The sequence below is a fragment of the Erythranthe guttata genome, chromosome 12, assembly GCF_056151865.1.
Source record: "Erythranthe guttata isolate IM_541 chromosome 12, IM_541, whole genome shotgun sequence".
Taxonomy (NCBI): domain Eukaryota; kingdom Viridiplantae; phylum Streptophyta; class Magnoliopsida; order Lamiales; family Phrymaceae; genus Erythranthe; species Erythranthe guttata.
In genome coordinates this window covers 19,233,333-19,247,837 of record NC_142544.1, presented here as the reverse complement: position 1 = coordinate 19,247,837, position 14,505 = coordinate 19,233,333, and the positions used below count along the sequence as shown (strand labels likewise).

The following is a 14,505-nucleotide window of genomic DNA, read 5'->3' as shown; positions in this document are numbered from 1 at the left end:
ATTTTTATTTTTTTTAATTTTTTAAAATTTTTATTTTTTTTAATTTTTTAATTTTTTTAATTTTTAATTTTTAATTTTGTTTCAATATTTTGATAAATTTACTGTATTGAAATTGACTACACATGACTATTGTATATATATTACATATGATTATATAAAAAAAACTTCATCTACACCAAAAACAAAAATTCACAATTTAATCTTGATATTATAAATCAATTAATACCCAACAAAAAATTGGAAAAACACAATCATCAACAACACTATACATCAGAAAAAACACATAACTTATATAGCTTATATATAACAATATATTACTACGAGTTACTACACGTGACTATATATGACTACATGTATATGACTACACATGACTATATATGACTACATGTATATGACTACACATGACTATATATGACTACATGTATATGACTACACGTGACTATATATGACTACATGTATATGACTACACGTGACTATATATGACTACATGTATATGACTACACGTGACTATATATGACTACATGTATATGACTACACGTGACTAAATATGACTATATGTATATGACCACGTGTGACTATATATGACTTGATAACGCAAATCTCTCCTACACTGAAACAAGTACAACCAAGTTTCGAATAAGACGTAATTGTCGAGAAACTGCCGGTCCTCCCACTGTATCATCACCGACTCGCCTGACAGACTCCTCATCCAACACGAGAGTAGCTTCTAGAGTTGGTAGCCAATCTGCTTGTTGAAGCCAATGTCTCAAAGAAGAATTGCCATGATACTGAACATAAAAATAATTCAGACCCTCAATCATCTTGGAAATATGAAATCATTAGCACATTAACTAACTTAACTAACAGAATAAATGAAAACGGGAGCACCCCTCTAGATTGACTTTTTGAGAAAGAGAAACTTACACCATGTACTAGAGTAAATGAACCACTGTCATCATTTGTGGATGAACATATATACAAAAATAAATACAAAAAAATAAATTACATATGAATTATAACAAAAATGAACAAGATAAGAATCAAACAAAATAAAAAATCAAATTAATGCAACGAATTTTTTTTAATATTAATTATTCACAGATCTTGAAAAACATAGTAGATCTGTGTTTTATTTTATAAGAAATAATAGATCTGGTTTGAGTCATCCCTAAAAAAAAAAACAATAACGTAGAAACTATTTCTTCAAACGGAAGTAGAAAGAGATTTAAAACGAATTTAAAACAAACAAACCCTCATCCATCCTGTTTTTTGCATCACCGAGTATATTCGATTTGGACGGGTGATTCAAGGCGGCGATTGGCGTCGAGCAAACGAAAAGTGGCGGCGGCACAAGGCTGTGGGAGGAGCAGGGGCGGCGCAAGGCGTGGGAGAGAGCAACGTCGGCGGCACAATGAGGTGGCAGGAAGCAACGGCGATGGGCGGCGCAAGGCGGTGGGGAGTAGAGATGGCCGCGGAGAGTTGTGTGCCGAAGAGAGGTAGTGAGTTAGAGAGAGAAAGAAGAAAGAGAGAGGGAGAAGAAGAGAGAAAGAAGAGTTAGAGAGAGAAAGTAAGTTGGAGAGAGAAAGAAGAAAGAGGGAGGCAAAAGAATGTGTAAAACGGCTGACAAAGTTTGTGGAAGAGAATAGGTGGGTTAGGGTTTGAATTGTAACTAAAGGGTAAAATAGGTATTTCAATTTTTCCAGGGGGGTCTATCAAATTAAGATTGAAATTTGGGTTTTTGACTAGAAAAGAAAAATCCATAGGACCTATTCATATATATTTTCAAATCTAGGGGGTTATCTCACATTTCCCCCAATAATTAAACAAAATTATTTAATAATTTTGATTTTTGAAGAAAAAACTTTTATTTAATAAAATTACCTATATTGTGTGTTTTCAACTTCTCATTATTACTTATTGGGTTAAATATACTTGTCCCCCTTAAATTATGGGGTGTGTGACACTTGCCCACTTCAACTATGAAATGTTACACTTACCCCCTTCTAATCATTTAAATTTAAAAAAAAAATAATCGATGATAATATGAAAAAGACATACATAACCTCAATATAAAAGTTTATGAAATAGTGACAATACAATACATCATGAGTATTTTATATATGTAAGTACAATATTTTTAAAATATTTTTAATAAAATTATCATTAATGTTTGGAGGAAAAAAAATTGTTCTACAATTGAAACTCTCAAGTCACTTAATATAAAACAAAATTATCTAAGTAACTTAAAAGGTGACGGGGTAATGCTTATATTTTTTCTTTCTTCTATTTTTTTTTTTTTTTTTTTCGGGTCGGTGTGGATGAGTGCAGGGGTGAAACCAGGGTCAAAATATAAGGGGGCTAACTAAAATTTTGGGGTTCGGGGCAGCGCCCCGAAAAAAAATTTAGGTGCACAAACCACTGCAAAAAATAAGTTTATATAACTAATTTTTAATTAATATATATATATATATATATATATATATATATATATATATCATATTTTAATCATCACAAAAAATTCTAAATTAATTCAAATTATTCTAATAATATACTGCACTTAATATTTCGGAGATTCATGGCACGATCTCATTTTTTTTTTTGAAGGCGTTAGATAAAAAAAATTCAAAAATAAGTAATATTCATAAATTTTATTTAAAATACTACAAGTTTTAACCATCTTATTTTATATTTTATATTAAATATGATATATTCATCTATAATTTATATAAGATTTTGGAGAAAAAACAAAAAAATTAATGGGTCAAGATAAATATTTACAAAAACTTTGGGGGGCCAAAAGTAATATTCAAAAAATTCAGTGCCAAATATATAAAAGATTTTTTTTTTTCTTGGGGGGTCAACGGCCCCCATGCCCTATCAAAGTTCCGCAGTGGATGAGTGTGACAATGGCAGATCTAAGATTTTAGTTTTGGATATGTGGATGACTATGGTGGACTATGATCTATTGTGAATGTTCATGGATGAGTGTGACAATGGCTACAGATCTAAGATTTTAGTTTTGGATATGTGGATGACTATGGTGGACTATGATCTATTGTGAATGTTCATGGCTGATTTCGGGCTAGGGTTCAAATAGAGAGTTAGGGTTTTCAATTGTGTAAGTTCGAATCACGACTATGTGTTCCTACGAGTGTCTATGATTAAAAAGAAAATATATGTTTTTTCTCTTCACATTTTCAATATTATATAGAAAAAAAGTTAAGAAAAAACATATTTATATAATAATGCAAAAATACAAAAAGAAAAAAAATCATGTTCTAAGTGAAAAAAATTAAGAAAAATATTATATGCAAAAAATGAAGATATTAAGTTCATATATATTGTCATACGCGTTCACCCTTGCGATGTCAAATTTACCTAGTGGTGTTTTATCCGGCTAGTAAACCTATCGGATCGAACTGAACGATAATTCTTACATGCCGATTACCGAACCGTTAATTCAGTGTGGTATTCAGTCTTTTATGTATATATATATATATATATATATATATATATATATATATATATATATATATATATATATATATATATATATATATATATATATATATATATATATATATATATATAAACTAAAATTAATAAAGTCAAAATTTTAAATATTTTTAATAAAATTTTGGTAATTCGGTTATTTATAGAACCAAACGCTAAACTGTATGAAATTTTGGCGTACCTCGTAGTTTTTGTACAGTTTTACCGAATAAACGTCCCTAAATTTATCAACATTAAGGGTTTTTCATAAAATAATACATAGTTGAGGGGATGCTTGTAATTATGCAAACATGAGGGGTTTTTTTGTAATATAATACATAGTTGAGGGGGTGCTTGTAATTATGCAAATCTGAGGGGTTTTTTCGTAAGTTGACCTTACCTTAGGGGTGTGGTCGTAATTTGTCATATTGCCTAATACGCACTTAAATTCGTAATTAATGCATTAGAAAATCGATCATGCTAATAAATGACCATTAACCTTAGAGATCTTCAAACTCAAGATATTGCCTAATAATACTCACTTAAATTCGTGATTAATGAACATGCTAATAAATGAGCATTGACCGAAGAGATCTTCAAACTCAAAGATCATGCTTGCCATTTACCCATGTAGTAGATAATTACACGTTCACTGCGCATAAACCCTCATCCAGCTCATTCAAACCCTTGTATAGAGAGAAGAACTGAAGAAGGTCGAGAGAGGTCAGAGAGAGAGAGAGAGATAGAGAGAGAGAGAGCATGGATAGATTTGCGTCGTTGAAGGCGGCGGTGGAAACGGCGGCGCTAGTGGACGCCCACGCGCACAACATTGTGGCGGTCGACTCCACGTTCCCTTTCCTGAACTGCTTTTCCGAGGCCAGCGGCGAAGCCTTATCCGATGTACCACACACCATCAATTTCAAGGTATAAGCAGTACTGTATTTATTCATCGAACTTGCGATCCCTCTGTTTCAGATATGACTTCAACTCTTTCGTTCACTTCACAATTTTTTTTGCACCATGTACGAACCGGTGGTCCGGTTTATTCCTATTCGTATGATTTATTATCTTTTAACTTAGACAAACTTTATATGTATTGATGCCTACCCTAAAAGAAAGAGGTTAGGGAAACAATTGGAGGTTATGGATCTGCTGAGAATTGAGATCATGTTGAAACGTGTGCAAAAGTGGAGGATTATATGATATTAATTTTATGTGTTCATAACCATGGCTTGCATACATGATATTTCTGTTCACATGGACTTGGATTCAAGTGTAGAAGCAGCCATGCTTTGGTTTTCAGATATGAATGAAATGCTATTTCATTTGGCGAAATAATATTCAGTTTTGAATGATTTCTTTATTATTTTGTCACATTCATCCTGTCCTCAAAGTATACACAAAAAGAACCGTTGTACATGGCAATGAATCAAAGAAAGGTTTACAGCTAGGAGCCATATCTTTTGATTTTTCAATTTCACAGTTAACTTGTACATGGTATGGCTTAAATGGATGATTATTAATGGTCAGAGTTAAAGGAATGAATATTAATCAAATAGTTGTTAATACAATTTCACAATTAACGAATCCAGGTTCAAATTAATGATGGATAAATTTGGTGGAAATGCAACCAAAGAGCAGGATGATTGTACTCTTCCAGCCAATATAATTGGTAGACAAGGAACTTATTAATGCGCTAGAAGTAAAACACAATGATTTGTAACTGTTAATTGTAGTTTTCCTAATATACTTTTTGTACAACTGATTTTGTTGAGAAATTTCTAAAGAGTTCACTTGTTTATATTTTTAGAGAAGCTTGAAAGAAATTGCAAAACTGTATGGTTCCGACGTATCATTGGATGCTGTTCAAGAATACCGGTCCATCTCTGGAGTGGAATCAGTAACTGCTAAGTGCCTCAAAGCTGCTAAAATCTCAGCCATATTCATTGATGATGGACTTGAGCTAGACAAAATGCACGAAATTGAGTGGCACAAGGAATTTGTACCATACGTTGGTAGAATATTAAGAATTGAACACGTGGCTGAGAAGATCCTTGATATGGTGAGAAGTTATGTACTTGTTTGGTTCATATTGCACTAATCTGTATTTTCGCTATCCTATGTTTCTTAGGTCAATTAGGGTAAATCTTTGTGGGTAAGAAGCTAAAAGATAGACTAGTGTCATCTGAATTACTAACGTTTATATTTTTTTTTATTACAACTCTTGATTCAGTAAACAATGTGTATGGGAAAATTTGTTTCTATCAGAATGTCCTCATACGTTATTTTGTTCATATTAATCCTTTCCTTTTGAGTTTGAATAGTTTTCTGGCATCACCTAAACTGAGATACTAGTTGTTTATTTGATAAACTTGTTTATCCATTGTATGCGGTTCCATTAGCTTTATTCTTACTGTTTCTTTACCTTTGACTTTGTTCTTATATTTTATTTTTTGTTTTTCTTTGAAATCTTGATTAGGAAAGACCAGGTGGAATTACATGGACATTGGACTCTTTTACAGAACAATTCACAGATAACCTGAAATCATATCCTTTTGTTTTCTCAGTATATGCTTAAATGCATTTGGGCTTGTGGAAAGAATTGCCACGTTCCTGTTGATTTCCTTATCAGTCATTACACATGCTGATAGAATCGTTGGGTTTAAAAGTATAGCTGCATACCGTAGTGGACTTGAAATTGACACAAACGTTTCAAAGAAGGATGCCGAAGAGGGCCTTAATGACGTTTTACGAGGTATTTTTTTATATAGAGAGATTTATGATAGTGCCTGACAGTGCATGATATCCTGATAGTCCATATTTCCAGCTGGAAAGCCTTTCCGCATCACAAATAAAAACTTCATTGATCACATCTTCATCTATGCATTGGAGGTTGCCCAATGTTTTGGCTTGCCAATGCAGATTCACACAGGGTAATAGTCGTTTCAAATTAAATCGAAGTTTAGTGGTTTCAACTCTTACACTAGATAATTGTTTCACTTCAATGCAAGTCGGTTTGGAACTCTCCTGGTACTAGTTCAAGATTTCAATTGATACTAAATCTTTGACTTTCTGATAATCTCCCAATTTGTCATGTTATTAATATTTTTCCATAATACTGTTTAGTAGTTGAAAACAAGTTACAAATTGTTTTTTCTGCTCCCTGTAGTTTCGGAGATAAAGATCTAGATTTAAGGCTATCCAATCCCCTTCATCTTCGCAATATTCTCGAGGATAGTAGATTCAGCAAGTGTAAAATTGTTCTTTTACATGCATCATATCCTTTCTCCAAAGAAGCATCATATCTGGCCTCTGTGTACTCTCAGGTAAGCTCTGGAAGTTGTTATGTGTATACTCTGGAGTCTGACACGAGGTCTTGTCATTTTAACCACTGTTTTGTCTTGAAATTGTCACCTTCAACTGCAGGTGTATCTGGACTTTGGGCTGGCAGTTCCAAAACTTAGCTTTCATGGGATGGTTTCCTCAGTCAAAGAGCTCTTGGATTTAGCACCAATAAAGAAGGTGAACATCGTAGATTCTAGGATTTGTTTTAAGAATTATTCTTTGCAATATGAAATCTGACCTCTAGAATTGAATTAAATATTTTAACGTTTCTGCTTTAAGAAAAAAATGAAGGTCCCATTTTAATAGTCACCTTGGTATAAAAATTCACTTGTTAAAAGTCTTTTCCTAATACCAAACCATGAATGGCAATTGGCAGGTAATGTTCAGCACTGATGGCTGTGGTTTTCCAGAGACCTTCTATCTAGGTTGGTTTGACCCATCTCATACTCTTTATCACTTTAATTTAATGCTAGTTTTCTTGCTAACTCAAGTACACACTTGATAAACATCAGTTCAATGACGTCTAGATCGGTTTTGCGTGAAAAATTGTTTATGCACTTTATGCTTGGTTAATGCGTAACATATCATCTTTATGTGAACCAAGGAGGAGTGCACACTGGTTTGATTCTTGATAATTGTGGCTAATGCAAAAGGGTTGAAATAAAGATGCAAGTGGGGCTAAAGTTATTTGAATGATATCTATCTAGTCACGCTGAAATGACCTCTTGAGAATGTTTATGAGCATATTTTAGTATGATAACTTCAGTTATGGAATCAATTTGGCAAAATGAATTTAAAGATTAAACTCCATTTACATTCTGTCAGTTCTTTGGATCTAGCTCGGAGGGATCTTGAACTATGAAATGTATTCAAGGGCGCTATCTTCAGCAAATTAAAATTATTTGTGAGGATTAATATTTAATTGTTGAGTCGTAAGATTGTTTGTTTACAAAAGATAGAGTACAGCCTCTAGTTCACAAATGATGGAAGATTAGGTTGCTCTTGCAATATCACTTTCTATGGACAGGCTTGTAGCCAGTGACTCCAAATGTGGTGTCAAACACAAGGATCTTACATTCCCATCTTCCAGACATGAGTCCTAGAAGTTCGTTAAGACATTTCAGTTTTTCACTGAACCATCATAATTAAAATGGTAGTAGTGCTCCTACAAGAATCCTATTACTCCAATGAAACTCTAAATATGTCTTTGATTCTACCAAAATATACCAATCAAATCAACTCAGGCAAGTAATAGTTACGCATGCATAAACCTTTAACATCCCCATACTCCCTTTATTATTGCTACTTGGTGCCATTTTATCTTACAACCAGGTTGCTGAACTTGATGAATGCCTTATCAGGTGCTAAAAAAGCACGTGAGGTTGTGTTCTCTGTTCTGCGTGATGCTTGCACTGATGGAGATATTTCAATTCCGGAAGCTCTTCAAGCTGCTAAAGACATATTTTCTGAAAATGCAACACAGTTATACAATATTAAGACTGTTTCAGAATCTTTTGATTCTAATGACATTGCACTCCCCTACTCTATGAAGTTGGACTTAACTGCTCCTGTTAAGGGTGTTGCATTTGTTCGCATTATTTGGATTGATGCTTCTGGACAGCATAGATGTCGAGTAAGCTATTCGTTCTAACCTTTTCACTTTGGACTGGAAGCTTGATTGCCATAAAGTTCTTCATTATTTTATTGTAATGCTCGATTTAGTCTCAAATACATCTTCTGACATGGGAAAATTGTACATGTTGCAAAATAATGATTACCAATTTGGAAAATCAGTTTACCAATATCATCAATCACTTTGTTATGTATTAGGTGGTTCCTCAAAAACGTTTCCATGATCTCGTTTCGAAGAGTGGTGTTGGACTAACCTGCGCTTCGATGGGTATGTCTTCGCACACGGATGGTCCTGCTGATGAAACTAATCTAACTGGAGTGGGTGAAATCAGACTCATTCCTGATCTATCAACCAAAAGAATAATTCCCTGGTAAAATATTTTCTCTTTACCTTTATTTTAGGCAATTGCACAATTGCATCAGTCCTTGCCATATGGCAAATCCTTCCTTTCACCTTTCATTTTCAAAGTTCTCCAGAACCCATGTGTAATGGAGAGAGTGTAACATGTTTCCTGATACTTGCCACGTCACCAAGACTATACCAACAGTCCATCAGTTAACCGATCGATATGGTTGTTTTCATTAATATTATTTTCTCCTAATTCAATAATTCACATTACTTGCCTTCTGCAATGCTGAAACAGTAATCAGCTGCTGGATCTTTTGTTTGTACTTTCCATAGTAAACATCCAAGAATCTGTAAAAACATGGGTATTAGATCTGGTAGGAGTGGAGTGGGCGAGTTGCTAGTGGTTGGTAGCATGGTAAGGACTGTTGAGAATAGAGACATAGTGCAATGTGATGGGAAGATTGCTGATCTGAACTGAAAGAGGATAGATAAAAAGTAATTTTCGAGAGATCATTAGATTGGAAAGTATCTTTGTTGGAACGGTATTTTGAAAAAGAAACAGTCAAATGACATCAACAACTTTTCAAGTTTAGGACAATAAGAATGTACCCTAACCGTTAAATAGCAAAAGAAAAAAGAAAAGAAAAGGGAAAACGTTGAACTACAACGATGATGGAATGAAAAATCAGCTTATACTGAGGAAAAATGTGGAAGTGAAATGCCCTGAACTCTCATTACATGAGTACTTGAGTGGAGTCGTTCACAAAAATAGTAAGGGCATTTGTTTGGAGATACCACCTTTCAATTTTATGTGATGCTACAAGAGAATCAGTTGATTTGCTTAATATATTTACTTTTGAAGTGTATATGTGTTGCTAACGTTATTTCTGTTCCTTTCAATATTCCGTTCACAGGGCAAAAGAACAGGAAATGGTTCTGGCTGACATGCACCTTAAACCTGGAACACCGTGGGAGTATTGTCCCAGAGAGGCGCTGCGAAGAGTTTCAAAAGTTTTGAAAGATGAATTTAACTTGGTACTATCTGTTTTTCTTTTTTCTTTTTGTTAAATTTGTCATATTTGTTTAGTCTTATGTCAATTTGCTTGTTGTGCAGGTAATTAATGCAGGTTTCGAGAATGAGTTTTATCTCTTACGGAGTGTGCTGGTGTAAGTGAGATATCATTGGATTTCCTTAGCATTCTAAATTACCCTTGTGATTTATGACTCAATTGGTACTTGACATGAACTTTTGCAGGGATGGGAAAGAAAAATGGGTACCATTTGATGCAACTCCTTACTGCTCCACAGTAGCATTTGATGCTGCTTTTCCTATACTTAATGAAGTTGTGGCTTCTCTTCAGTCGTTGAATATCGCTGTGGAACAGGTACATAAAGATTTTTGTGCAGTCTTTTCTGCACAGGGACTCTAGAAAATTTTATGTTCCAACTATCCGGAAACATATGTACTTAGTAAATACTACACTGAATGCAGAATATGTGAAGAACCTGAATGTTTGAGTGGCTCTTTCCACAAAACAAAGTAATGATCCATTTTTTTATTTGACTAATGAGAAATATAAAATAATTTAAATATAAAATATAAAAAATAAATAAAATATATTAATAAATATATTATATATATAAACAAAATAAGAGAATATAATTAATAAACTAAATAAAAAAAGGGCGCCTTCTTTTATTCGAAACGCCTTATGATCTTCAACCAATTATGTGCTTCAATATAATTACCAGGAGTAGGCGCTATAGTCTGTTACCAATACTCGGCGTATAAATACAATCGGTACATTCACTGAATTAAAATAACAACTTCTACACTCTTAGGGCACCCAAAAATTGCTTAACTTTTTTTTTTTTTGTACAAATTCGACTTTTCAAATCACTGGTTATATATATTTGCCTTAGTTCCTCCAAAGTAGAGTGTGTATTTTGAATATTAAACTTTATTTGATGTATCCACTACACTAATTACTGGTATGGATTTATCTAACGGTGATTTGTTTTATTTCAAGGTCACATGACTAATTTTTGCTTCTAATTAGATCGTCTAGCAATATCATAAGAATTTGGTTGAATAGTACTTCATGAGTCGTTCTTTTCTTTAAGAGATACAACTAATGACTTCAGTTTTCTCCTGTTAAGTATAAACCCTCAAGAGATAGGTGTGTTGTGTGCTTCTGTTTGTGCGTGTGTGTGTTCTGTGCTTTTGTGTGTGTGTCCCCCCCTGGGTGTAGAAGAGTTGGGAAGTTTTAAATAAAGATCTCCTGACTACTAAAATTCATTTAGCTTATAAGTAACACTAGTACTATTAATTTTCATTTAAGTAGAGTTCCTACATTTAATGAACAAGATGTTAGTACTTCGTGCTTATCAAATCACTAAGTTGTTCATCTCAAACAAAAACCAAAATTGACTTCAATTGTTATGTTTTTGGAAATCTTGTAGCTGCATGCAGAAGCTGGGCATGGTCAATTTGAAATCGCATTGGGTTACACAACCTGTGAAAATGCAGCTGACAACTTAGTTTACACACGTGAAGTTATACGGGCTGTGGCCAGAAAACATGGATTATTGGCGACTTTTATACCCAAGTAGGTATTCAGATATTAGAATTTTATATTATGGCTGCATGGTACTTCATTGAGCTGCTTACTGTGTTCTTCATTCACTTATGAAATCTGAATGAAGTTATTGCTCTCAAAGTTATTCTGGTGGATCTATTTTGCTTTTATTCACTCTTGCTGCACATACATGTCAAAGTAAAATGATTGAGATGCCTGGATATTTCTGCTTATTCTATTTTTTTATGGTGAATATTCGATAAATCCAGCAACTTCACGCTGATAATTATGTGGTGTGGTCCATATTTTTATTATCCTAGGTACGCTCTTGATGATATTGGCTCTGGATCACATGTGCACATCAGTTTGTCCGAGGACGGAGAAAATGTATTTATGGGCAGTAGTGGAGCAACTAGATATGGAATATCCACGATAGGGGAGGAGTTCATGGCTGGAGTGTTGGATCATCTTCCTTCAATACTGGCGTTTACAGCACCACTTCCAAATAGGTTAAGACATTATTGACTAAATTCATTTTATAGCTATTTCCCTTTATCTAATGTGTTTCTTAATGTCTGTAAATTGCAATGACCAACTGCATTAAATCATCTAAAATTAAACAACTGATTTTTTATTTTTTTATTTCTAATTTTTTTTTTCCGAAACATAAGTAGTTGTGCTTGGTACCACATGCATGATTGTTGCCTCAAGATCTTATGGCAGTAGTTATAGTAAAGCTCATTTTAGCTCCACATTGCTTTAGACTAATAAATTCTCCTTGACCAGTGAGACATCTTATTTTCGTTTCTGCCTTTTAGTACAATTTTTTTCCAAAAATGAAGCTGCAAATATTATTTTCTGTTCAAAAGAAGGGGGGGAAATACAAGATGCCGAAATGTGTTATGCTTATAGGTTTTCTTCATCACGTTATGAATGATAACAATGGTGTGTTAATATTATTGTGCCTAATTTTAATGCCCTATAGTTACGATCGTATACAACCAAATACATGGAGTGGAGCGTATCTATGCTGGGGGATGGAAAACAGAGAAGCTCCTATAAGAACCGCTTGCCCTCCTGGAACCCCAGATGGATCTGTAAGCAATTTTGAGATAAAGGTATTCGATGGTTGTGCAAATCCTCATCTGGGCCTGGCTTCCATAATTGCTGCTGGGATTGACGGCCTACGCAAACACACTACTTTACCCGAACCAATTGGTAAGACTATTTCATACTATATTGGGTTATGATATTTGTAATGAAATCACAAGATGAAGTAAATGCTTTCTTTTACATCATATAATTAATGATCTATACATAAAGCCGGAGTATATTCATAGGTCAACATATCATGAATAATAAACTGATGAAGAATTTTGTTTAGAGCCATTTAAGTCTTATATTTTAGATCTTTCGATGTGGTTTTTGTCATCCTCTGCCCATGTGATTTTACACTTCACATTTTGTTGATACTTATAGACTTGATTTTCCTTAACAGATGATAATCCAGACAATTTCAAAGACAAAGTGAAAAGGCTACCTACGTCGCTCTCCGAATCTGTTGAAGCCCTCGACAAAGACACAGTTCTGCGAGATTTGATCGGTGAAAAGCTTTTGATTGCCATCAAAGGGATTAGGAAGGTACATGCTCGCGTATTTTGTGTGTACAGCCTCAAAATCTCTAATTAAGTAATTAATCATATATATGGTATATATATTAGATATTTGGTAATAAATAGCTGGAATAGAGCACTCGTAGTTTCATAGCTAACCGGGGTTTAGGGTTAGAAGTTGACTATGGTTTCCTGTTTTGCAGGCTGAGATCAAGTACTATTCGGAAAATAAGGATGCCTGGAAAAATCTGATTTACAGATATTGAGGTGACTGATAATCCTCAATCGTCTTCATAAAGTTAACGTTGGTTGAAACTTTGTTGTATTTCTTTTCTGTCTAATTCCTTAAAAATGAATTTCATAAACCTAATTGTTGTCGTCATCAACTCACATGTATTATTCTCTGTTGTTGTCATGAACTCACATGTATTCGATATGTTTGTTTGTTATGTCTGTAAAAGAAAGCTTCACGTGTTGAGAATACTTTGTCCATGTTTTTCTTTTTGTTTGCTTACAGTAAAATGAATCCAACAGCTAAAAAGAAATCCCAAGTTCAGGCGTGGCCCGGAAACTGAAGAAAGTGCTTGTGCAATTGTTTTTGGAGGGCCCGATGGCTCAGGAAAATGGGCCGGGCCTACCCACCTAACAACAACATAATCTCCATGACTGTGACTGTGTCCACATCAGTACGTATCTTTGGGGTCCCAGTTTATATAATCATAATTATAGTTTTAAGATGAAATTATAAAAAAAACAAATCTTTGAAAATCTAACTATTTATACGAAAACAATTTTCATTTACAAAAAGAAAATTGGAGTTTGTAAAGTAAAAATATCCCTAGTTAAATAGCTAATTCCTGCAATTGACTGAACTGCTCGGTAATTGTTTGTCAACGACTGAATTAGTAAGCTCGATTGAACCATCAGCTAAACGTCAATGATGATTTAATCAAGGTTATCCTTTTGATGCTTAAGGATAACATCTTAATTAAGTTATTAATTAATTGCTCTACTCTAAATTGCTGTCTGTGACAGTGACTGTTAATTTAATATTTTCTGCAGGATCTATGCATACTTTTGAGCAATCTACTGAATACTGGTTTGACAATTATCCTTCTTATTTAAAATTTTGTATTATTTTTTTTTAATGATATATGAAATTGATCAAAACAAAATTCTTACAGTTACATAATAACATAGATATAGTAATACTCCGACCAAATAACAACAGTAACACTGTGATGGGCATCCTAAAAGAGAGGGCCAACTAGTGAGATAATCATTCATATAAAGAAACCAAGAAAACATGTAACATGTGACGATTATTTATATTATTCTAATCATCCTAATTAGTACTTTATTGTGGGCATAGGCATAACACTCATGGATGGCCATGGGTGACATTTTAACTACTGTTGACATGACACATGTAACCTACTAGTTGAAACATTAGTAATTTTTCAATCCAGAAACCAACTAGATATCTAAAGAGAAT

At 33.7% G+C, this 14,505-nt stretch overlaps 1 protein-coding gene and 1 long non-coding RNA gene across 4 annotated transcripts; one reads left to right on the top strand and one right to left on the bottom strand.

Annotated features, from left to right (window-relative positions):
- Window positions 1-270: 270 nt before the first annotated feature.
- LOC148766681 (uncharacterized) lies at window positions 271-1,236 on the bottom strand. The gene is made up of 2 exons (XR_016035058.1): window positions 925-1,236; window positions 271-788 (listed from the first exon to the last, which is right to left on the bottom strand). It is a non-coding gene; the product is annotated as an uncharacterized LOC148766681 (long non-coding RNA).
- Window positions 1,237-3,954: 2,718 nt separating this feature from the next.
- NODGS (nodulin/glutamine synthase-like protein) lies at window positions 3,955-14,104 on the top strand. 3 transcript variants are annotated; one of them, XR_016034615.1, is made up of 20 exons: window positions 3,955-4,416; window positions 5,303-5,554; window positions 5,972-6,039; window positions 6,132-6,247; window positions 6,320-6,425; window positions 6,662-6,818; window positions 6,919-7,014; window positions 7,214-7,262; window positions 8,199-8,470; window positions 8,668-8,840; window positions 9,733-9,853; window positions 9,933-9,985; window positions 10,074-10,203; window positions 11,282-11,427; window positions 11,718-11,906; window positions 12,383-12,615; window positions 12,896-13,038; window positions 13,214-13,277; window positions 13,545-13,696; window positions 14,073-14,104. XR_016034615.1 is itself a non-coding variant. In XM_012980609.2 (19 exons), the coding sequence occupies exons 1-18, from the start codon at window positions 4,252-4,254 to the stop codon at window positions 13,274-13,276; spliced, it is 2,532 nt and encodes an 843-aa protein (XP_012836063.2). In that variant the 5' UTR covers window positions 3,955-4,251; the 3' UTR covers window position 13,277; window positions 13,545-14,022. The 3 variants fall into 3 exon arrangements, 2 of the variants coding, with proteins under 2 accessions (XP_012836063.2, XP_088682184.1); XM_012980609.2 differs by lacking the exon at window positions 14,073-14,104 and having other exon boundaries at window positions 13,545-14,022; XM_088826058.1 differs by lacking the exon at window positions 14,073-14,104 and having other exon boundaries at window positions 13,528-13,555.
- The last annotated feature ends 401 nt before the right edge of the window (window positions 14,105-14,505 follow it).